Source organism: Thermobia domestica, chromosome 17 (genome assembly GCF_964235325.1).
Source record: "Thermobia domestica chromosome 17, izTheDome1.hap1.1, whole genome shotgun sequence".
NCBI lineage: Eukaryota > Metazoa > Arthropoda > Insecta > Zygentoma > Lepismatidae > Thermobia > Thermobia domestica.
Genome location: NC_137470.1, coordinates 72,986,117 through 73,013,045, shown reverse-complemented (window position 1 = coordinate 73,013,045; position 26,929 = coordinate 72,986,117). Strand labels below are relative to the sequence as shown.

The 26,929-nt window shown below is 37.3% G+C and overlaps 1 protein-coding gene across 6 annotated transcripts in view; it reads right to left on the bottom strand.

Annotated features, from left to right (window-relative positions):
• Window positions 1–26,929, bottom strand: part of LOC145673727 (serine/threonine-protein phosphatase 4 regulatory subunit 1-like) — a 608,213-nt gene that overhangs the window by 190,978 nt on the left and 390,306 nt on the right. For all 6 annotated transcript variants that reach the window (XM_081743442.1, XM_081743440.1, XM_081743443.1 and 3 more), the window contains one exon: window positions 10,714–10,860. In XM_081743442.1, the coding sequence (XP_081599568.1) occupies window positions 10,714–10,860 (147 nt within the window). The remainder of the gene's footprint in view (window positions 1–10,713; window positions 10,861–26,929) is intronic.

The window sequence follows — 26,929 nt, the reverse complement described above, 5'->3', positions numbered from 1 at the left end:
CATATTTTCTGTTGTAGAATAACGTTTTCTGAAATGATCTGCAAATTCACTTAGAATCACTGACCTAATTTTTTTCTTAGTTCGTGCTGTCATTTTGAGATAAAGAAAATACCATATTTGCTTTCAACACAAAACAAGACACAGGTGAATTTCAACTCATGGACTAAGAATTTAAGAATGATTATTCTCACTTGCTTCTAAAACATGAGTATATTTTATGGAAAATAAAGCAATTCAACTCAACCAGAATGAAAATAACCATCAAAATGAAAATAACTACGAAAAGTCAAAAAAGCAACAGGAATATTGAAGGTAACAATCATAACAGACACCGGCTTACCGCTCGGCCTAACAAGTACCATTCATTAAGACAGCACTGAAAGAAAAACTGATCAACACCTACCTACAAACTCAACCGATCAGAATGACACCACTCAATAACGCTGGCCGGAAGTGTGTGTCGACCAATCACATTCAGCCTCTTCCTTTGCAAGAACTTATATAAGGATCTCTTATGGTTGATTCTCCCATAATATATCATGAAGATAACAATGTAATCACATTTCGAAAGGTTGAACAATATTCAATCTACCTGCTGTTAGCCCGATAACTACTGCATTCATATAGTTTGCTGTTAAAATGAATAGTATTCCATATATTTTTGATTGCGTTCGATTCTTTGAGGTTACTATCACATTATGTAAAAGAGGTACAAATCTGTACCTCGGTTTCTGTTTCGTTTGTATTCTAAGTTATCAGAATTACAAAAATGATAATTTTACAATTACTTAGCAGTTATTGCTGAATTACATAGTTTTGGCACGGTGACAAGCGATGTAACAGGGTTTTGTGGACGATAACTTAGAGCGACATTTTCTATCAACTCATTATTATCTGGCCAACGAATCAAGAAAATTAAATTCTCTAGCCATGTGATATACAAAATGTATGTTTATAAACTTTTTTTATGTTCTTGTCTACTTTTGAATACTCAAACTACCGCTAATTAGTAAAATGATAACGAATTTCGTAAAACTTCTCTTGATTATATTAAGTAAATTTGCACTTTCTTCTCTAGTAAGTCACATCTATTAAAGGAGGAAATGTTATTCAAGGAGGTAACAAGACTTCCTAGTGATACAATGCCTACCATTATTCGTAACGCGTAAACTACAACTGTATCGATCAGTAGGAATAATGAAACAAAGTAAAGGAAATAATAATGAACACAATGTTTGATTATTACAGATGGTTATAAAAAAGAAATTAGTAACGGAGCGTAAAATATCAGGCTGTTGGAACTTGGAATAAGGAATGACTGCAGTTAAGGACTGGCGTCGAAACCAGAAACCGATTTGGATTTCTTACTCTAGGATGAAAGGAAGAGAGAGACACTTATCTGCTTTTGCCAAAAATTACATTTAAGAAGAAATATACTCAAAACTCACACTAACCTTTAGTAACTGACAACTTGGTAAGATACCAAAAAATGGAGAGGAAATTACTCTATTGGAACAATTATGTTTAATATAGTCATGCAGTCAGAAACAACGCATATTGGGTTGGAGGAAAATATACGTAAACAATATCAACAGAGATTCATATAAACACTAAATTTATTTAGTCTGAATCTATTAAGAGAACTGGAGCCAAAAAGCATTTCTATATATATTATCAATCAGTAGTGTACGCAGAATTTCATATAGCGCTGCCTACTAGACGAGACGAAAAGTAATGTCTTCTCGTCTTGCCTCGTAAACTTTCTAGTTTCATCTTGTCTTTATTACTGAAAAGTTTTTCTCGTTTCGTATTGTAATTTATGCTATTTTTTTTCGTAATTTCATCTAGAAGTTATCAGAATCCTTGTGTGTCACGATAATTCCACGAATGGTGTAAGACTAGATTATATTATAGGGGTATATTGTGTAATAACTTATGTATCTTTAAACCTTGATAACCGCTCTCCATTGTTGAGTTAATTTTGAGCTTAACGTCCATTCCAGCAGCGAGAATATATGAGAGGGTGAATACTGATTAATGTGGAATCGCATGAATTCGAACCGCATGTGTTCCCACCGGAAATCCAATCCGGGTCTCCCATGCTAAAGGCGTGTACGTTAACCGCTTAGCAACGAAGGAGCTCTGCTCTCCATTGTGGTCATATGACCACTATCAACTTATAGTTTTCATACTGTATATAATGAAACACTCAAAGTTTTTCAGATTACGAAGTGGGTGAACTACGTGCTACCCACGAGAATAGTAAAGCTACTTTTCTCAAATCGAAAACGCAACTGGATTTGCACGCTTCTTGCCTCGAATGCAAAAATTACTTCTCTTTGCTATCATGATTAAGTTTCTTGTCACATGCGGAACACTCAATTTCATCTGTTCGGACAAGAGTGATTTATATATAGTAAACGTTTATTTCTCCAGACTATCTTTATCAAGGGGGTACCTTAAAACCCGAAACTCCATTGCTTAAGCCACTGCTATCAATAATACATTGTCAGGAAATTACACAGAAATTTCATACTACAATAAAAGTAACATCCCAAAAATTACAGTACATACTGTTAAAAACTCAAGTTTGAATTATCAGTCAGTAATACAGAAAAAAAAAATCACTGTAAATCGAACAAAAGTCAAGTATTGATTGTAATCACAAAGAGCAACAATAAATTCTCTCTATATATAGAAGAAAACGTCCTCAGTGAGTGCTGAAAACATGAAATTTTAACAGTACTTAGAATTTGTGTCGTACGGTACCACTGACGAAGGGTTTTTCAAAATGACGGGAAAAAGAGAAAATAGGGATAATTATTATAGTAAAATGTCTCAGAATTCCTACACACCAGGGACATGGAATTTGATGCAAGAACCTCTCGTTTAAAGTAAATTAACATGTATTTAGCCGTTTTTTGATATTTCGCCTACAAGGGAAGGAAAGTGTATTGCTGCCACATCTCGGAATCTCTTAAGTTTGGAGATATTAATATCTAGCCTTTTAATTTAAAATTATTAAAGACGTGTTTTAGAGTATTTCGAAATTTCCTTCAGAAGTGAAGAAAATAGGGAGGTGTTACAATTGTTATAATGCCCATATCCCGAAGTCGCTTAAAACTGGAGATGTTACGGATATGGAACTTGGTACAATAAACGCTTGATTCAAAATAAGTGGGCATATGTCACGGATTCCGGAAGTTTCGCTTTTAACGGGAGAAGGAGGGCAATTTATTTATTTATTTATTCAATATATAAAGATGCTTTCGAGGTTGTCTCATCAGAAGAAGAGTGAATCATTTGAAATAACACAGCACTCAAAACATGGGTTTTTTATCATCTCAGTTTAACTGAAATGCGTATCCTCTAGCGCAAACGGGTTTGAATTTTTCGCAAAGAATAACTGCCATACACGTATTCTTGCCATGCGTAGAACAGAAGCAAAGGCTGTACTGTAATATGATATTCGAGGCCGTAGGTGAACAAGTGCGCAGTTCTGAAGAAGTTTCTAGCTAGCCGAAAACTAGCATATACATATAATTTGTGAAACAAGTTTAGGAAATCTCTAAAAAGCATTCACAATTAAAGGTACTCGCAAAAAATCAAGAATATCAGAAATGTTATAATAAAAACCTTGCAATATATTCAATATAATAATTGTTCAGAAATAATCATATAAGCGATATTTAGCGGTAACTAGAATTACGTTTCGTAACCAAAATATTCACCGAATGCGCAATTAGTTGCAACCACTTCTCCACACAAGGAAGCATGGCTAGCAGCAGAGCTGACTATATGACCACCCCGACTATATTGCAGAGAAAGAACACACTCGACGCTATATGTTGGCATACAGCACACTGTTTTAACGGGAAGTGAGAAGGATTTATCAGCATCCCAAAGGGACACAATTATGGGTACCCGAGAAATATATGTGTCAATAACCTAGACAGCAACAATACTTGTCCGATGCGCCCGTTCGTGTGTAGTGAAGGTGTACAAAGAGTAAGAAGAAAATGGGGTAACGGTCTCCAAGAAATTGAACTGCAGCGGAGTACGGAAATTCAAAACGTGGTGTTAGTGTCGGGTCAAACAGCTCGTGACAGCCAAACGAATCATCAGAGTCCGGGAATTACGCGACCAATACGATGGTGGATGCATAACACCCACATCCCACGCAACTATAAAGCGTACACTGGCACGCATGAAGTTCCACACCAGACGGCCCACTCGTCACCGCTGAATTTGTCACACTTGGGTACGGTTCAATTCGTCTGTGCTTTAAATTGTATCAACAAAGATGTCTACAACAATACGCTCTTGCAAACCAGAACTTTAACTTCCAACAACAGGATGCATATGAATAGGCGGAGAAGAGGTCTCTCAAACTCTTAGTTCTCAGCCTGCACTGGGTGCCAGCAATGTTCTCAAGTTACAAAATGCATAAGTTACGCATTCAGAAATTTCAAGCACTCGACAGCATCAAGTTCCAGACATGGCCTAAAATGAAATGAAACTTAATGTACTACGGTTATACCCTTTAAGCTACAAGAGACGGATGATGAATGAAAGTAAATGAATGTAAAATTAACTTCTGTTATCTCTTGAGCTTCGAATCCATGACAAAATGCCTAGAACAGCGGAGAGACTGTACCGCCTAAAATTCAATACGTGATGGTACGAAAATTAGCACTATTTACAGCCATTTTAACGGAAATGTAGAATTTACGTTGATCATTAATATTTTAAATAACACTTACGAGACACTTTATTGAATTTGCTTAAAAAGCGGGACTCTTAGGCATCCAGTTTGAGGATCAGAAAATGAAATAGCGGCTAAAACGTGACGCCTGGTTACCATAGGCTCCTAACATAAGATTCGACTGTTGCTCAAAAAGGCGAGATTATTGATTATGTTGTTAATGACGAAAAGTTGTCTCACAATGCTAACTAGGTTTTGATGGATGCTTGAAATGAGAAAGTGGCTGGATGATCATGTGGACTAGGTCAAAATCCACGACTGGAAGATCGCACGCGTTCAAAGATCATTATCTGGTTGAAGAAGTACAGAAACCATCCTTTGCGTCATCGAAATGTCTTCAAAGATAAAACAACTGAATTAGCATGTTCATACGAGGCAATAAGGCTACGAGTTATTGCAGCTAGACCCCATCACTCGTCAAGCCATGAGACGTCCCCGTATCGTCAAGATATACTGCACAAATTTTATTTTTACGAAAAATCTCGTAAGACATTTTTTTCTAAATCACAGGGAACGAGTTAAATACATTCCTACACCCTCGACTGATCCTATACCCAAGTGTTGGGATCACTGGAGAACCATGTACATATTTTATACATACCTACACAACAACAAAAGGAATATTCGTATACGAAAGTTATAGTAGAACATGTTTTTTGATTGGTAAAATAAATCCATTCTTTATTCTTTACTGAGTGGATCTAGCGTAATAACTGAAAAACTGAAAGGAAATGTGTTATGTTGCTGCTAAATCAAAAATATGTATTTACGAAAGTATCCTGTAGCACAATTCTTCATTGGGAATTCAACTTTAAATTCTTGATACTTTCATCCCATGCAGTGAGGTGATTGGGAAGCCTAAAAGAAAGTATATGCCATATTGAAAAAAAATATACCTTTTTTTTAAAAAGTTATCAGAGAGAGTTACTTCGGAAACACAATAAGCGGATCTGAACACATGATATGCTTAAATTGGTTCTGCGGCAACTTACTTCGGACTGTCTAACCCACGCAGCGAGTACTCTTAAAAAAGACTTCCGAAACTGCCTCCACGCACGCACGCACACAGTATGCGTTATTTTGAGAAGAAAAGGGAGGCAGGAGAGTATATTTTGCACAAGTGGGTAAGTAAACACCTACAACTTACTACACAATTTATCCTGTATGCAACAATATCCATGTGAACAACTAAATTAAGAATATTTACAATCTAGTACAAAGATACATTTTATATATATATATAAAAAATATTCGCCAATTCGAATATACATTAGAATTTCTACAGAGTTAACAAAACTGGGTAATGCATTGGAGATATTGTTGCTACAAATGCCATAAGTCATGAGTATTTCAAAAGAAAACAAAAAAACTAGTTTTTTTTCACTGTAAGAAGATTTATTTTATACGATTACAAAAATAAACAGTACTACATGTAGCATATTAAACCACGTATCGTAAGCGTTGCTCCCTTGGTTTCGTCTTACATACAATAACTCATATCTATCATATGTTCACTTCAACATAATAGTTTTCATTTATAGTACTGGAGATTTTTTTCCAGATGGAAGACAAAATATAAATTTGTTGAATAACAAAAAATTACTTTCGTATCGAACATCTAATGTGCCAAAAATACACACTGAAAATGGCTCGGTCGGCGGATGAGAAAAATCTCGCTTCAATACAGCAATTTTTACAAGAAAAAAACTACTTCACACTAGATTAAAAAAGGCAATGACATACACATTAAAAGTAAATTCAGCTTGAAGCACAACCACCCTCAGTGTAACTTACCTGCCCGAAATTAGAAATAATTGCGTTATTACGCTTAAAGCAGTTTATGAAGTACTAGCACGATATTCAACTTCATAATCAAAAATAACTGTCTGTGTATCCTAAAGGAAATGTATTCTGGTTAAGCGAACTACATAACTCCGTTTAAAATACAACTATTCAATATAATCTTCTTGAAAAACAAAACACGATATTATAGCTATGACATTTAACGCATAAAACGATGAACAACAGATTATATTTAATAAAACAGAAATTATAATTTACAAATATCAAATTTACCGTAACCAAATTCCAAAATTTTTCTCCCCTTTGGTTTTGTTTCCGACATGTTCATTCTCATAATTTATCCACTATAAAGTATTTTCTTGCCATTGTGTCAAGAGATCCGAAAGATTTATGAGCTTAGCATGCCAACGAATGAGAATAAACGAGAATATTTACACTATCATATTACGAAAGAAGCCACTATATATATATATATATATATATATATATATATATATATATATATATATATATATATATATATATATATATATATATATATATATATAACGTTCGTTTCCTTCTCTTACGGTAGTAACAAGCTCAATACTCATGGAACCATTATAAAGCTACAATTATTAATTAAAAGTGTAAAATTCTTAGTTCTGACATTTCATAAAGCCGAAGATATATTCAATCTGTAGTTCCAATATTCTTAAAGTAATTTAATTTCTAAAGTATTTCAAAACCGTTTTAAGAAACAAAGATACTGAAATTTTGAACGAATTTACCCTCAATTCCTCTCACAAGCTGCATACTATGGTTAAATAACGTATTTAAGCACTATCAAATTCAACAAATTGTAACTCTAAATCGTAACTCCCAGCACATAAATAGCAAAAAGGGAAAAAGAAAAAAACTAATGTATTTAAAGTAACAGACACTATTAAGATTCCTTCAACTGTCACTTATATGAGACCAAAGCGGTTCTAACTTCTAAACAGGATGACAGTACTACGGAACATGATCATTTTAGATTAAGCGATTTCACTGTTATTAATCGAAAAAAAAAAAAATCAAGATTTTACAATTTCACTACAGCAAATTACATGTTAATTTATTTCTCCTGTTTTACACTATTATACAAGGCATAGTCTTAAGTCATGCAATATTTCCACAACCTCAACAAAAGGCGCGTGTATATGCCGTGATCGACCGTAATTACAAGGTCAAACTGGACTATAACACGTAAGCCGCCACGCCGTCAATATGTTCAGTGTTTTTAGTGGCAGTGCTGATGAATGCTCAACAATGTCTGATTTGTGAACTAATATTGTAGGACCACGAACTTGGGCCTAACGCTGCGCCAGCAAACCAAACCTGGGTCATGAGAAAGGGGAAAGTACAATGAACCAGTGCACATCAACTTGCTGGGTCCAGAAATAATGTCCAGGTTCTAGAAGTCTGAGATTAGCCAAGGTCCAGCTGCCCCAAGATAAGAGATACTGATGTCATACGAAACCCCAGAGAAAAATCCATCAACCAGCACACGACGACTGACAAATTTCTCATGTCCCACTCCACTGTAATGTGTCACCTTCACAAACTCGGGAAAACCACCAAGAGCTGTAACATTGTTACACGAGTTGACCCTCACACATGAATTGATGAGCTCGGGTCCACAGAAGAGAGGATGAATTTCGAGAACATCTGCAAAATCCGCGAGATATGAGATTCTTAAAACGAATTGTCACATATGAGGGAAAGTTTTTTTTTTTTTTTTTTTTTCAGAATCAAAATGTACAAAAACAGTATTTGAGCAAGGGCCAACTTTCAGAACAGACCGTCAAACATCGTCACGCAAGGAAATAGCTATGCTGGTGATGTCTTCATTAACCCTCAACCACTCACTCAATCAACAGATGGTCAAACAGGCCGTTTTGAGCAGAAAGTCACGCTCTGCGTGTAAAGGAACTGTGAGGGGTTAACGCATTTCGAGTTAGTTCTTAACGAACGTATCAATAATGCCAACTTCTACTCCAAACAGCTGGAGCAAATGTATCCTGCAATACGACAAAAATAAGCTAGATTGGTACACCGAATCATACCGTTACAACAGAATAACGCACAACCACACTAAGCTTGAAAAACGAACAAAATACTGAAATTTGATGGCATTCAACTGATGCCACCTTGACACATTGTCCCGACCGTACTCATTACGATTACTATCTGAAGGTTCATGAAGCACTTCCTGAAATCACGATGCTCCATCAAGAAGCAATATCAAATTGAAACAGCAATAGCTGACTTCTTTGCCTCTAAGGACAACACATGTTATCAGCGTCGAATTGAGAATCTAGCAGGAAGATGGCTGCAGACAATCCCGCACGAAGAAGTCACCGTCGTCTTCAATTCTACTGTAATAAATTCAGGTATGCTGTGGACCAGAGTACTGCAAGACTTATGACTCATCCTTATAAATCAACTGAAAACAGTATGAAGATATTATCGAGTGCCATAAAAAAAAAAAAAAAGTGGAGTTAAATTTTTGTGGGGTACATAGCTATCGGAATTCTTTAGCTCTTCATCAGTAGATCTTACAAAATTAGAAATTAAAAAAAGTGGTAACAATAATAATAGCAGCAGCAGTACTGTACCCAGTAAGTTCTTCTTGGGGAGGCGTTCTCAAATTTTTCAAGGGGGCTAAGAGTTTTACATAATAAAACAAAGACCTCGCAGAATATGAAAGATGTAATAACTCACCACACACATTTTCAGTGCGTCATATTACTGATTCATGGGTCTTGACAGTGTCTGACGTTGGATTCGCAGACTGTACTAAATGTATCAATTAACTATTAATAAGGAAACAAAATAGCCTATTTGTTTCATTTCACGTTTGTGCGTGTATAAATGGATTAAAAAAAATAACATCGAAGAACATCTAGATCACACACTATTATACGAGGGTGTAATAAATTCGCAACTGGGTGGACCCAGTTAAGCCAATGCGAATAAGAAGTGAATGATTGATTTTACTTTTAATTATTGACAGTTTATTTAAGAAAAATCATTTCTCATATTTTACAACACTGTAAACATTCTTCATTTGCTGTGAGTATGAAAGTTCAATAAACACATACCAGACACACCCGATTCGTGGGTATTAGGACACCACCAGAGCATCACATCGTACAAGCACAGGTATATTCGTAAAAGAAATAATAATTAGCAATCAAATACTTTTACATCTAGAAATTCGTGCAACCATTTTGTTTTTCCTCGTGTACTGAAAACGCGACTGTTTATGTAACTTTCCTTCAAAAAGCAGATTCTACATAAGATGCTTTTCTGCTGAAATTCATACTAAACGAAGAATCGAGACACCACAAACTGCTTGAGTAGTTTTCCTGGAAATTACTTAGTATTAACTGAGCTTTAGGTATTACTCCCGAAAGTAGCAGACTCTTATTAAGTGTGTATGTCTAAGCCATTCAATATAATAAGGTTTATATGTATAGATATATGTATCGAAGCACATTCTCAGTGGTTATTTTTGGTATTGAGACAGACAATTCCCATATGAAATTAGGCTTCAATCTAACCGAATCACTTTAAATTTCTTTCTTTTTTAATCATCTCCTTCGGTGATGGGTCAGCAACCTTCTGCTCATCAAAGCTGGCTGTGATAGTGGTGCTACTGCTATGACAAACCAGATTTGATGCCAAAATTTTGCTTTCGCCATATTGACAGTCAAGCACACACATACAAGCACACACACACCCACACAAACACAAACACACACGCACACACACGGAACACTCACTCATAAAATGTCTTCGGTAGAAACAGAAGATTTCACTGACGAAAATGTGGTGTGAGCTACATGAAAGACAAGGTAGTGAGATGTAAGATGATAACTAACATCTCACTACCCATGTCTTTCACGCAGTCCCCACCTAGACCGTATCCTCCCTCAGCTCCTCCTTATCAGTAAGGTTGACAGTATGGACTTTAAATGATTCAACACACGTTGTTTGTAGTTCCTTCCAAAGAGGCTAGAAAAAATACATGCAAAAATTACATGTTGCTATTTTCTATCGAACTACCTTACACTGTACATCTTGCACAGAGGGAAAAATATATGCATATATTTACTCACAGCCACAGCTCCTGTATGGTATTCTACTAGACTATCCAATTCTGTAAGCATGAGAATGACGGGACACACCTGTTCTTCAACATCCGATTTCTCAACCAAACCTTGTTCCATCAGAACAAGGAGTGCTGCCTGGGATGTTTTACGGACCTGGAACAAATATACGAACATTATCATGGGAACACACAACTGAAATAAAACTGCATTAAAAGTACATCATATAACGTAGCCACAATGTAGCCAAACAAGATTAATCAAACAGAAGCTACGAAATTTACTTTCTTACATATTACTCGACCAGGGTCGTACTCTGCTGGCTTGCACTCTTGACTAAAATGACTGCCAAATATTTCGAAAGGCAAATCAGATTTATGATTAAATAATGGAAACATTTATGTGAAGTCCACAGAAAACTTCAGAACTTAAATTTTAAGCAATAAAATACAAATGTTTCAAATATTGTAATAACACATTGAAATGTCAATTTACTATCACTATGCTTCAACTATCAATATTGAAGAGGAGTTACGATGACAAGTGAACTGAAAAAATGGTGGAATGAACTTGCCATGGTAAAGTTAAAACTATGCTCTTTCGTACAACGACAACACATGTCCAACTGAGCAACACTTGAACATACGACTTCCTGCTAACCTGCAGGAAAAAAAAAAGAAAAAAAAAAAACACTTGTTTCAAAATCTGAATTACCCTCAGAAGCTAATTATTTTCAATATCTAAATGCTGAAGCAAGGATAATAATTACAAAGTATACACGGACGGCTGTTCCGGAGATAAGCGAGGAGCTTCAAATAGTATACACCTAAGTATATCATAACCAATAGATCATGCTTGCAAGTAAAGGTCCTCTCCCAAGAATCGGGGATCCGGAAACTGCGCATATATTTAGATAGAGGAGGGCCACGAAGGAATACTGGTGAAATATGTCGGGCCGACAGCAAGGGAAAATGGACTATGGCCGCCAGAAGGTCATGCCAATCGACTTTTGCAAGCAACCTCTCATCCACTTCCCATGGCCAGATTGATATACGGGGTGAGCATAAAATCTTGCCCTGATTACAAAAATTTATTACAGAAGAATCGTTTGAAATAATAATGTAAATACTGGTCAGTTGTATAGGTTAGTATTACAAGTTTTTTTTTCAAGACCACTTACGTTAGACTACTTCAACGTGTGCCCCCTTGGTAGCTCGTATTCCAGTTCCTGCCAGGTGTTTTGTAACATGTCTTCTGTCACAATACCCACATCTGCGTGTATCCTAGCCTTCAGTTCCTCGACGTCAGCAACAGGTGTGGCATAGACTCTGTCCTTGATATAGCCCCATAAAAAAGTCTAGTGGAGTAATGTATATGGCAGGGAAAGCGTGATACCACAGCATGCATTGCGCTTTCTCCTGCTTCGATGCCATTTCGCCAACTAACCCGCGCGCGCCAAGTAACGAACTGCGTACTGGTGCTACACTCTTGGGTAGCACTGGTGCCATCTATTGGTCTAAAAAAAACTTGTAATACTAACCTATGTAATGGACCACAATTTACATTATTCTGTCCAACGGTTATTCCGTAATAAATTTTTATAATCAGGGCAGGTGCTATGTATGAACACTACCTTATGCTCACGGTGTATGTATGAACACTACACGTCTATTGGTTTGAAATTTCGAGGACGTTGACGTCTTGAACTCAATATGGCCAATCAAAATGTCAATGTGTCAACGACTCGTGTCTGGAAAACGAATTGTACGAGGGAAGTTTCAACCAATAGATGTGTAGTGTTCATACATAATCAATCTACAAAACTTTAAGTCAATCTGCCCATGGGAAGTGGATGAGAGGTTGCTTGCAAAAGTCGATTGGCATGACCTTCGTGTGGCCATATTGGATTTATCCTTTGCTGTAGGCCCGGCATATTTCACTAGTATTCCTTCGTGGCCCTCCTCTATCTAAATATATGCACAGTTTCCGGATCCCCGATTCTTGGGAGAGAACCTTTACTTGTTAGCAAGAACATACATTAAGCAAACATTAACGTTGTAAATCTCGAAAATATACACACAGCAACACCTAGTTACCCTTGAATCGCTCATTTTTCTAACTTGTAAGCTTGACCCACCGCCACTAATGCATAAGGCACTAATGATGAAGTACTCTAGCTTCCAAAGACAATTACGTAGACGTTCGTTGTCAACCTGGAGCGACATTAAGGAAACACCATGATAGATTGAGAGAGAGGTACTCGACCCACCAGCTAATTTCTGATTTCTGTCCGGTTATGTGAACCACTAGCGTCTGTCAGGGTTACTAGGTGACCCTGACGGTTCCAGAGTTCGACCTCAGACAGAACACGAACAGCAGTTACAAGAGTCAGCAGAGTTCAAAACACACCGGAGGAACTGCCGTGACTATCTTCAGACTATGGAGAAGATTACCACGCATGAGGCTAATTCTCTGGGTCTAGTCACAAAAAAAAAAAAAAAAAAAAAAAAAAAAAAAAAAAAAAAAAAAAACCTTTTCAACACTCGTTTGGAATTAATGATAGATCAGGTCTGGAACAGTTTTTAGTGCAGGACAGAGCAGTGACGTGCATGTTAGGAACAGTGGTAGGAAAGAATTCTTACTGAGTATAGATGCAGTGGATGGTGGAGCTGTTCAGTTTTGGGAGTTTAAGAGGTGCAACAATATAGACACAGGCTACTACAAAACCTTAGTGAGTGATTTAGAGGAAGCTGGCTAGAAAAAGAAGCTTGAAAGTTTGAGTACCGCATGACCTGACTCAAAAACATTTATTCGATCCAATGTCTGACAGTCTCTACTGAAACATAGGCTGGAGCCATTCCTAAAGAGGGGTCTTCATGAGTGATTAAAACTAGGTTAACTACAAGAACCATGTAACAAAAGTCGTGGTTGCAAGACAGAAGACAGACAGTTCAAATTGACGCCCAGCAAAGTTTGGTAGGACTGGAAGGACATCGTGCATCACGAGCTGTTGTCGACGAGCAGACCAAGTAATAAATTTTATCATGTGTTTTTTAACGGACTTTTTTTATTTATATTTAAAATTAAAATTATTTGAGATATACCATTTGCCAGGAGTGCCTCATGGGACTCGCCATGATGTCTATTGAATTCGACATTCTTCAAGACATTTACATTGTCACAGTCTTCGAAGTGGAAAAAAAAACAAACAAAAAACAGGAGGTATGTTTTACTACGATTTTGACTTGGCATACCGGCTACCTAAATGTTGAAATGCAGTGAGGGTATGTTGCCTAAAAGATTGCATTTCTATTTTACATGACTGAAAATCATTGGAAAGTTTCTCTGTAGTAACGCGGGAGAGGGGGGGGGGGGCAGGGAGAGACTTTGATCCCTTCCAAATTTCTGAAAAAAAATCCTCTTATGTTGTATTATAGAGAATTATACATGAAAATGCTGAAAAACCGAATGAGGATATTAATAACTTCCTGTAGGAAAACTCCCGGTCTCCCATTCGACTGTGGGGTATTTCAAACACCCGGAAGGTCCGCTCCCACAAACAGGGGGGTCATTTAGGAGGGGGCAAAGAGGGGCAATTTCTCCCCCTCAAGAGTTTGAGAAATACGCATACTTTAATTGATTGTCTACTAATATACTAGTACAAAACGTGAAAATCTTATGTTCCTGGTGCTCTTGTCCACCTTCTCAAGCGAAGTCTGAAATGACGCCCCTGCCCACAACAGACAACTTCTAAACCCGTCTATGCTCAAAACACGGCATTTATATGCATTAAGGCAAGAAGACACACACATACATAACAAGGAAACAATTCAATATGGTACATCTAAATATAAACTAGGCGAAATTCTTTGCAGGCACCTCTTTTAAAAACAAAAGGTAGGGAAAATGTAAGAAAAATGTCGGTGTTGTCAACTTAGAAATCATTTCTACATAAGAAATAAAACCTTTTACACCCAAAATTATTCGTCACTTACTCTGTATAAAAATGGATTTATTAAAAGTATTTAGAATCTATTTTCCAGTGACGGTATGTTTTAATCATTCAGAAACCAGAGGCGGTATGCCTTCATCACTGAAAGACTAGAGGCGGTATGGCATACCATGCATACAGTGTCACTTCGACCACTGCATTGTTAGAGATTTTGCAGAAAAAAAAGCTCGGAAGGTTATATTGTAATTGTTGCGAGGTGCTAAATTGTTTAATTTGTTGCTAATTTTCAGTAATAGAGGAATATATGCCATTAAAATCTAGAATGATTTGCACAAATTCTCCTAGTTCTGCAACCGTTGGTTTCAGGCGTGATAATTAAGGTACTGTTTGTTATGGAAGAAAAAGATACGGACGCTTTCTCATAAAGTTCCCTAAATTGACTTTGATATGGTTTAGTAACTTACTATCTTACGAAAGTTAGAGGATTTCTAAACTTGATAAGACCTGTTATTAAGTTTTACCCTTGTAAAAGTTTTCTGCTTTTCTACAAATCCATGAGATACGTTTTATGAATGCTACAAACTTCCAACTACTATGACCTACATAAAAAGGGGTTGTCTATATCCCTGTGCGTAAATCACATTTAACATATGAGAAATGTATTCATTGGTGTTTCACGTTATTAGGGGTAGATTGTTACACAGTCGGATATATGGCAGAATAACTCCTGATGTTACTGATAAAACAATTTACAATGTAACAGTAATCATGTCACCATTAGTAGTATTCAATAAATGCTGTTCGATATTGTTTTTGTTTAAACATATAGGTACGGACACTCACGTCCAAAATTATTGTCGCATGTCTATAAATAAGCTGTTGTAGAAATATAATTTGATAACGAATTCACCCGGTATTTCTTATAATGGCAGTATATGTATAATGGGCATAGACATGTATGTGGTAAATTTCATGTCAAAAGAGCAGTAAATAAGAACAATACAATGAAAATAAAGTTTTTTTTTTGTCCATTTAGCAACATTTTGTTTTACTCATTCTAATTTTCGTATTTATAATTATTTTCCTATGAAATTTACCACAAATATACATTACCCGATTATACACATAGTATCAGTATTAAAAGTAACCTGCGAAATCATTATCAAATTATACTCTTACAAGAAGACATTTATAGATATGCGACAATCATTTTGGACGTGAGTGTACATAATAAGAAAACAATGTAATTTATACCATATGTATATTTTTAATTGCTAAATATACCTATATCACGTACTTGAGTATTAAGTTTTTCTTTTGAAAAATGGGTTTAAAATATTAAAATCATTGTAATAAAATTTAAAATATAGGCTAGGATTAGGGGGGGGGGAACGCCAAGAAGTCACTTTGTCCGGGTGAAAATTTTGCCTTGGTCCGCCCTCGGTGAAGGAAGTCTTAGAACGGAACAGACTTCGCAAAAATACATTTGCACACAACCATAATAATGCACACAAACACTATGTCTGGCACGAACAAAATTGTTTCTCGAAGGAACTAAAACTAAAGGAAAGAAGTCAACAAACTTTGGTGGTTTCATAAACCTCCAACACAAGTCACCCTAACCTATCTCTAGTTCATCTGAACGAGAATTTCACAGAACAAGTTCATCCTGGTTATTCTCGCCTGACTTAAAGGTTGCATATCATGATCTGTATCTTCCTTACGATAAAATTTCTCAAAAGGGCGATGACTGTCAAAAATTAAATAAGCTCTTCTCTAAATAATGGCCTTATTGTCCTAAGACTTACAGGTTGATCTTTTCCATTCAGAAGATGAAGTAACTGAGACTTGCCAATTTTCTGCATTGATTCACCTACATGCATCAATCATTGTGGGACTGGAGTGAGAGGAAGCTTCAGGATTTAAGCACGACCTAGTTTCTTCATCATTGTTAACCTGCCTGCACTGGCCCTAAGTCTCACAAGACCCGTGCCACCTGTTTTTGTAGCTGGCCGTTGATTCTGATTGGAGTTAAAATTGAAAATTTTACTTTTCAATGGACACTTCTGAACATGATTTATTACCTTGTGATAGCATATTGAAACTTTCGAACGTTTTACTAAATAATAATTGTAATTCTACCAAATTTAACAAATGGGTCTGAGACTAAGCGCCAGTGCTCAATTTACATGAACAGGCGCAAGTGCCGTCGGGTTAAGAGTAGGGATGGCCAAAAATTTTCGGATCCGGATATCCCGGATCCAGTGAGATCCGGATCCGGATCTTGCCGGATCCGGACCTAGATCCGGATCTCGGATCCGAATCTCAGATCCGGATCTCGGATCCGGATCCGAAATTCGGATCTCGGATCTGGGTCCGGATCTCGGATCTGGATCCGAAACTCGGATCTCGGATCTGGATCCGAAATTCGGATCTCGGATCTGGGTCCGGATCTCGGATCTGGATCCGAATCTCAGATATTGATTCGTATCCAAACCTACATCTGAAATTGTGATGATAAAGTTGAATATCTAAAATTCGTCAAAACTTTTTTCAGATTCACTAATATAGTAGGATGCTGTGCTTTTAAATGTTTCCATAACACGTTTGTGCTACCTTTGTTCTTTATGTTATTTTAACCTTGCAATATTTACTTTCTTATATAAACTTTCTTATTTTCTCATATACAAATGAAATATCTTTTAGATAAGACCCTTCTAATCGCAGGAATACTGGACAAAATAAACTCTTTATTAATAGTAGTTTCTGACTCACTAGAGTCCAACCATCAACAAATCTTTCACTTCGAAGGTACAACAAAAAATATAGACTGGTTGGCGTGGAACAACAGTAGATCTTTAAACATACACACGAGAATTTCAGGAGAGCGATATGGTTGTGTAGTGTTATTAGTATTAATAAAAGTGTTCGTTGTATGACTTTATTACCTAACTTATGGCTTGCCCTTCTGAGGTCAGGAGTTTGTTGAAGGAGTAAATATAAAAGAGATTTCTGTTATTTCTTCTTCACCCTCCAGGTTTCTTTAATCATACATTGCAGGACGTAACCAAAACATATCCATGCATCGTATCATTGAAGCGTTTTGTGTTTTGTATATTAGTGTTCAAAAATATTTAACATATTCGCATTTGTTCATGTGATCTCAGGTTCAATTCTCGGTGGAACATACATGAGATAATTGAAAGCTGAAACAATATGAAAATAGTATTTAAAAGTCAGGAAATTAATATTAAAACTTTAGCTATCTATTGGGACTGTAAGGCTATAGTTAAATTAACCCACACGTTTCGTGAAAATATATTAAGTCGTTATTGTTTATTTACTATAAACTACCAGATACATCCTCAGAGGCCACTTTACACTGTAATAATCAACAGATGAAAACATTGGGAAAGGAATGGAAGGAAGGTCTCCAGAGCCTTAGATCAAGGTACTAACCTAGTATTTGCCCAGTATAACTGAGGAACAACCCTGGAAAACCCTCAGTCAGGATAGCTGGTCTCCGAATTTGAACCCGGTATAATCCAATTGCGAAGCAAGAATCCTAACAAGTAGCCTGAGCTCACTCCGTATTATTATTATTATTTAATTAACGTAATGTTCTAAAATTAGTGCAAATTAAACCCTACTTTCTTTATTGCTGATGATATAGTTAATAAGCCTACATGAGACATCAGTCTCCCATTAAATAGGCCTTGCTTAAGAAAGAATACCAGAACTGGAATTCAGGAAGCGGGGGTGAAGAGATTAATGAGGATGAGGAAACTATGTGCGATGCAAAAACTGAGAAATTATGACTTCATCACAGATATATTCATTTACATACATCAATTAATATTTCTCTGATACAGGGCACTCTACTTTCTATAGTGGCAGAAAAATGGCCCGCTTTTGTAAACGAACACATTAAGCACGTGCATATAGGCGCAATATCCGTGCAAAGAAACATAGGTAAAACTAGAAAAAAAAATAGGGAAAGCGAGGGGAAAGTGATAAAACGCCATTCAGCTTTTTAAAAAAAGCTGAAAATAACTTAGAGTTACGAAAGACGCGAGGCGAATTTTATTGAAATGATTGTTTTTCCTTAGTGATTAGTTGTGCTAACTATGAACATGAATTAAAAAGAAAACAAGTAGCTAGCTCTGAGTTTCGCAAACTGGTTGAAAAGAAAATATTGGATAAAATTTAATAATAAAGAAGGCATTTATGATAATTAAAACAAATTAAATTCTTGGCACGACAGTCCTTTGGTTCCTACCATCGGGCTTACGTTCATTTGAAGCGGGATTTGAATCCAAGACATTTACAGTAAAAGGATCCACAGCCTAATGCCGCAGACCACTCGACTATGGCTGTCGGGTTTTCTCGGCTAATCTGTAGCACATTTACAGTAACTGATTATTTTAAAAGTTGCTCCTAAATACTGACAATCTAAGTTTTATGTATCAAATATTTCCTGCGATAATACCATACACTCTCCGACTTCTATTAGACGAAAAACTATAGTTACCCATATTATCTAATACAGAAATAAGTTCTGATTCTCTAATAGCTGCTGATGGTGATAGTCAAGGTTCACCGAAGCATGATCCCAAAGCCAAACTGAGATATTGATGTCACTGGAACGCCTGAAAAGTCATTGTGGGTAAGTGAATTGTCCACTTGTCAGGATGAAAAAATGAAAATGAAATCTTTGAGTTTCACGTCCCACGGTTATGCCGCTTAGGCTAAAGGAGACGGTGATTATGAGAAATGAATGAAATGGTGGAATGAAGAAAGTGGGAGGAAACGGGAGAACCCCGAGAAAACCCACGCGCACGGTGTTTGTCCTTGTCAGGATGAAGGGCGATGGTGATGTGAAATGCAGGGCTGTCAGAGGTACTACTTATAATAATTGGATTTGTAATATTATATGTTGCCGTAAACCCTCTTCAAGAAGATAACTGTTAATTTTAGCTTTGAAAATGTTACATAAAGAGTTTTATTGCTATCATTAGGTTGCATATAAATCTCTTTATTCCGGAATTATCGGTTTTCTTTTACCGCTTAACTTTCAAATCTCTTCTGATTTAGGAATATTTAAATCACGATTATCCCCTTAAGGTCAATTAGTGATATTTTAACTTATTTCGAACCAACTATGTATATGGCTAGTCTTGTTATATGGGAATAATTGAGACTAGAAGCAGTCTACAGGCTACGTTCAAAAGAATCTTGTCCGACCTCCTGATAAACCACGTCTTTCAGCAAGGTGAATTGTGGCAATCCGATACTAACATGAGGAAATCTTCCGGTTCAAATGAAAGCTTCCATAAGAATCAGCACCCTAATCAGTGGTACGTGCCTTGCTAATTTTTCTCCAATCTGAAAGTAGGCCTACCTAACTTTATTGTTAAAAATGAAAAGGTTTTTATTTCAAACAAGTTGTCATTACAGTTTTCATATTTGAACACAACACTCATGAAAAGTCATGTTAAAGCGCGACTTACTCCTGAAAAAGAATATTTATCTGTTTTAAATTTCTCGTGTTCCTCAAACTACTTCCGGGCTTAACCCTTCCCCCCCCCCCCCCGAAATCTTACTTACTATAGTAAACTATATGAAATATCTTGCAGAATTTTCACATTTTCAGGCAAAGCCTCCCCCGAAAGTTAGCAAAGCCTCCCCCCGAAACAAAATCGTAAATACGCCACTGTACAAACGGCTACGATCTTGCTACTAGCACATGTTTCGGTTTCCAGATCTCAAATATTTATATTTCAGCCTGATTCTATGTATGAATCCGAAATTTCAAATCTAGATAAGAGGCACCAAAATTCATAGTTTATTCTCGGTGCTCATATTGTGATTTACTAAATAATTATTAAATCTAATTGTAGGGTATACATTTGATATTTTGAGCAGACTGAGCAAGATAAATATACGTAAAAAGTAGTCAATACTTGTCTTAACTGTTTATGTTTTCTTAACTGTCAATGAAATAGGTGCATTGAGGAATTTTAAATATTCATCTCGGTCCTGCAACCGAGTGGAACTAGATTCGACATTCGAACTCTCATCCGGATCCTTTTTTTTTTTCTTAAGTAAGCCAAACGTTTGATCTTTAGAGTAGAATGAAGGAAACAAATAGACTTGTCAATATTCGTCTTAATTTTCTGTTCTCTTCTTCACTGTCAGGACTTCGTGAAATTACTTTCGGCGAATTTTAGATATTCAAGTTTATCATAATTTGGATGGGATGTGGGTTTGGATAAGAATCAAGATCCGAGATCTGGATTTCGGATCCAGATTCGAATTTCGAACCCAGATCCGAGATCCGAATCCAGATCCGAGATTCGAGATCCGGATCCAGATCCGAAATCCGAGATCCGGAACCAGATCCGAGATCCGGAACCAGATCCGAGATCCGGATCCAGATCCGAGATCCGGAACCAGATCCGAGATCCGGATCCAGATCCGAGATCCGGATCCAGATCCGAGATCCGGGATCCGGATCCAGATCCGAAATCCGGGATCCGGATCCAGATCCGAGATCCGGATCCAAAGGATCCGGACCCAATCAGATCCGGATCTTCGGATCCGGCCAGATCCGGATCCGGCCATCCCTAGTTAAGAGGCACACCCGACCAAATACTCCATTCGTAATTTCTTGAATTGTCTTATGTACCCTGGTACACGTCATTAACTCAGTCAGATGCAAAAGTTGACACCTTAACTTACTTTAGCGCCTTCTCGAATCCAGCCCTGTCTTCCTTTCTAAACTACTGTCTGACTAAAGTCCATATAGTTGTGCAAATTCAATGCAAACATACTGTACTAATAGAGTATTAACACTAAACGCTATCTTCAAAATAAGCTGCTACGGGGCAACAGAGAGAAGAGCTAGGGAAAACTTCGAATGTTGCCGAAATTAGAGAAAGGCACTAATAACGGTGAAAGTCAATATCTTGCCAAAGTGAAAGTAAGGAAACCAAAACAACCCACATACCATAATAACAGCAAATATAACACCATGCATGAACTCTGTTGCTAACTCGACATGAAGTTAGTATGTCAGAAGTGATACAATAAACAGCTATTCGGGCACGGAAAGTACATAAAACTACACTAAGAAAAATTCGAAAAGGTTAAAGATATTTGTGCGTGAACATCGCACGCGAGAGAAGGCGAATAGAAGGTAGAAAGAACAATACTTGGCCGTTTAGTTTAGCTGTAGTTGACGTGAAGGTCGATAATGAATGTGTGGTCTCAACACAAACATTTCTCGCAGCAAGCTAATCGCACGCAATGCAGCATTCCTGTTACGAAACAATATTCGGTAGGTGTTTGGAATGGCCCGGGATGTTGACTAGAACAGCCACAAAGCGTATCAAATTTTGAATTGCCTTTCGGTACACTGGTAATGAGCAAATGACTGACACGGGAGGGTTCCTACAAGTTTTCGCTAAAATCTGATTGCCACGTAGCACATCTTATAGAGCATCATGAGAAATGAACATGAGCAAAATGTAAGGTGCTATGGACCAGAAGGATAGGAGCTACGGGGATTCGAAATTTGTATATCCAAAGAATTGTATCATGGAACTATGTACGTTTCAAGTAAATATCTTGAAAACCGTTAAACCAATCAAAACAAAAGTTGCACAATATAATGAGAACAAAATGCCCTATCGAAAACCATAAACAGTGTTGCCATAGGTAGAGCAGTGTTGCCAACTCAGCATTTGTTTTAAATAGCACCATATACAAGTGCGCACAGATTTAAAACGCACTATTATCACTAAACACAACAGTGAAGCTTAGTGGTACAGTATTGCACACTATTTGAACTACGTGTGCTGAACATGTATAATGAAGAAGTCTAATAGGTGGCAACAGATGGTAATAAAGGAATCTGAGTCTCATACTATGGATTTAGTTCAAATGCATAACACAGATAGTATAATGTCAAGCAGTGTCAAAATATTAACGCACTTGAAAAACGAAATTGAGTGATGCCATTTTTACGTCCTGCGTCAGCTCCGAAGCTATATAGAAGTGCAAAGTGGGATCCGAATCACTATGAAAGAGAAAGATAACAATGAAATGTAAGTTGAAAAGAACAACAAAAACATGTCCGAGGCGGGATTGGAAGCCGCGATGCCTAATATATCGGTTGTCTAGCCTTCTAGACCATACCGCTATCCGGTCTAAAAACTAAATACTGTTTACCCTCAGACATTAGGTCCCTCGACACTTCTGCGCATGACAGAAGTAGAAGAGCCTACGTAAATTGGTCCCAGGTCAGCAATACATTCTGGTCAGGTGATGTCACGTAGTGAACAGAGCGCGCGCATTTTAAATGCAGCCTAGCATTATGTTTCGGCGGCTTCGACATTCGGTTGATCGCGCCAACAACCCGCGGGAGAACTTGTTAGTGTCTTTCTCTACAGTACACATACGCCTGTACGTGTGCAGTTTACCGTATTTTTCTAGTTCTTTTTCTTACCTGTTTCGTGGTTATGCTTGCGTGTGTGTACGCGTGTCGTTTTGATAATTTATTATGATGGAGCCAATACCGTCAACCAGTGAAGGCAAAGTATTGTGCTTATCCCCTCCTCCAAATTTTGGATTCCTTTTTTTTTTTCATCTTGCACCGTAGATCCCCAGTCATGCCCTACGGACAATAATAATCGGTCATAGTGCATTCAGTGCTGTAGGCCCACTTTGATTTCATTCTCATAGTATTACTATTTATAAAATCTTGTCAGGTATAGATTTACTACGCCGGGTTGGTAACACTGCAAACAATACCTTTACCGCCGACCAGAATAACCAACGCCTTTCTTCCTTTTCTTTTTCTTTTACAGTCCATTCCTTTCATTAAGATAGACTCTCCTTGGCACTCTCCAACTAGAGGTCTCAGCCGAATGGGTAAACAGTAAGATAGTAATAAAATAATCATATTTCCAATGTGGATATGGTAATATTACAGTGTACAAACATAATCATACGGTATGTAAGAGAGAAAGTAAAAGAACACAAAGACCACACCAAGAAAATACTGTTCCAAATACTGATAACCTGGAGAACCAGTTTACAGAATTATGTTTCTCTCCTCGCGTGTTTCATTTTGTTTTCGCGAGTTGTATGCTTATTCATCGGGGCTACGGAAGTATATTGCAAAATCCTCAGTTTCTAATGCATTCCTTTATTACCCCTTTGTTCCCACATATTACACTTCTCCATTGTACATTTTCAGGACATGTAGCTCCAACATTATGCAAAACTGTACCACTACACTTCACTGTTATGTTTAATGATAATAGTGCATTTTAAATTTGTGCACACTTGTATATGGTGCTATTTAAAAATATGCTGAGTTGGCAACATTGCTTCACCTATGGCAACACTGCGGTTTTCTATAGTTCATTTTGTTCTCATTATATTGTGAACTTTTGTTTTGATTGCTTTAACAGTTTTCAAGATATTTACCTGAAACGTACATAATTCCATGATACAATTCTTTGGCTATTCAAATTCTGGAGCCCCCTAGTTCCTATCCTACTGGTCCATAGCACCTTAAATTTTGCACATTTTCATTTCTCATGATACTCTATAAGATGGGTTATGTGGTAATCAGATTTTAGCGACTTGTGGGACCCTCCCGTGTAAGGACGGGGAACGCCTAACGTTGTCACGCTTTAATGTTAAATGATAGAACCAATGTGTCTGTGATCAATTTAACCATGTTTTTCAATGGACAAAAGAATACATCAGCAAAGACTGTACATTTCTTTGTGATCAGTTTATTACAGAACTAAACACAGGGAACTATTGCGCTGTACGGGTCAACGTACATGTTTAATGTCCAGGAGTCAACCAAAAGCAAAACATGATCCTTAGTCAGCAAATCAGGTCAAGGCTTGATCCAGGAAGATCTGCAAATAGGAGTTTGTCATACTTAAATATGCTCTCACATTAGGGAATTCACAGGCCACGCTCGCTGGAATATGACAACTGGGCTCCGGAACAAGAAAATACATGTATGGAAGCAGTGCGTCATTCATTGTAATCACCGGCATGATCATATACGAATGAGCCGTGGCAGCAATTGTATCCATGGCAATTGTAACCAAAGATAGTCTTGCTGCCCTTAACGGCTAAACTTCTGACAGAACCCAACTCTGGACTGATTTGCCATAATGATCTGCTCTGGAGTTAACTCGTGTTCTGTAATCAAAGGTTTCATTTCATTAAAGCCTGCAGCGGTTGTTTGAACAGCTGCACTATCAACGTCGACTCTCGTACTAATTTTACATGTAATTTTGCATGAAATTATGAAGCCGTGATTGTGAAGTATTTTGGCGTCTGCAAAGCGTTCCTCCCTTTCTAACTTATGCAGTACTTTTTTGTGTGTCATAACAGGGATGATTCTCAGACGGTGACATGCCAATCGCTAAGCCGAGAAGACAGCCGGGGAGGCTCCATTTCTCTGGGCTGCTTAGTCCAGATCCTAAACGCATTGGCCAAGTAACTGTCCGGGAATTTTGTACACTTTTCTTTGGTGGTGAAGAACCATATGACGAACTACAGCTTTCATGGTACTCAACGATTGAGAGACATCTTTCCGGAGAATCATCGTTCCTCCTGGTGCCACTGATCACCGCTGAAACCACTTTCAATGCCCTTATTAACTGTGCCATCGTCGCATATCATGTGTGTGTTCAACTCATCCACAGCAATCTCTTCTTCACAGAGCTGCATTTTAATCTGTTTAGCAACAAAACATTCCTTCCGGGTTGGGGTTTCCTGCGAGAATCCAACACATCCATTAACAACTTCACAGCTACAACCTCTCACAAGTTGTACAGTCAGAAACAATATTAAGTATAGGTTGGAGCTATCATTTCTTATACCTGCAAACTATACTTAATATTGTTTCTGACTGTACACATATCGACGCAAATCATCTCCAAAGTCCTTCCACACTGCTTCCTTGACATTACCTTAACTTGTGATCAAATGCTCTCACAAAAACTAGTATTCGCTCACTCCCCATACCACTACAACTACTAACACTATTTCTGTCTTTACATCCCACTCTCTCTGCTTGGTACATTACTAATAGCATGGCAAATTACCCTACACCTCTCTGTTTTGCAGCTTATATATTAACTGGCATTATTTAGATTTCTACACCGACTACGCGAGCCCTTTCTTGCAGTCATATATACTATACAAATTGAAACCTTTACCACAGACTCATTGCTTCGGTTCCAAACACTAGGACTGCTTTCCGTTGCATATGTTTTGTTGAATTCGTTAAACGCTCGGTACTTTCTCTATGAATATGTACAGTTCTAGCCAAGTCTACACTAGATCTATCAACCACGACAATCATGTCTATCCTGATCAGCCAAATAATTATGACCACCTGGGACTCGAATTGAATTCGTAGAGGTAACACCAGGGTCGAAAATCAGGACTGATATGCAAGCCCGCGGCAACAGGATTTGTACTGTCCGCTGCCCAGAAACTTTTACTTCCGTCTTTCCCATGTGTTCCCATTTCACTTTCGTTTCTACATTAGTCTTCTCTCGCGTGTGATATCCATCCATGAATACAGTCCACCCTTTTCACAACTATGTAATAAGTCTTTCCTAAAGTTTTTTGTTACTTATGCATTTTCCAAGTGTCCAACTTGTGTTGTATCTGACATATCAACTTTCTGCTGACTTTGTAACACTGCGTTCCAGATAGTAATCCTGTTTATGTCTTCCGTAGTTCCTGCTTTTCTAATTATGGTTGGTATATTTATTTTGGATTGCTTACCTTTGCAAGATATTAAATTTCACCGTCGTTAATTCCTTTCTCTCATTTTGGTGAAGTTAAAAGTATTCTCTACCCTAGCTTCGCTCCTTAATAGTTCACAGCAACTTAAATTTTGATGATCTTCATTCTCTTTCATGTTTGCAACGGATCTGCGCAACAACCAGACGAGCATTAAGTGAGACTTCTTTACCGTGACTTCTAATATTCACCAAAAAATTTTTTTTGGTTAATCGGTTAAATCTGCTTTTCTGGTGCTCAATTTATAGATTCCGGTGCAATTACATTGAACAATTCGGGTACAACGGTTACTGTAGCTCCAGTTCCGCATAACAGGCTGTGGAATTTAGATACCAATTACAAGAAAACATTTATAATTTTACGTTTTTATTTTGGAACATTCTTTGACCCATTTGTCGTATGCCACCACTGTAGAAACAT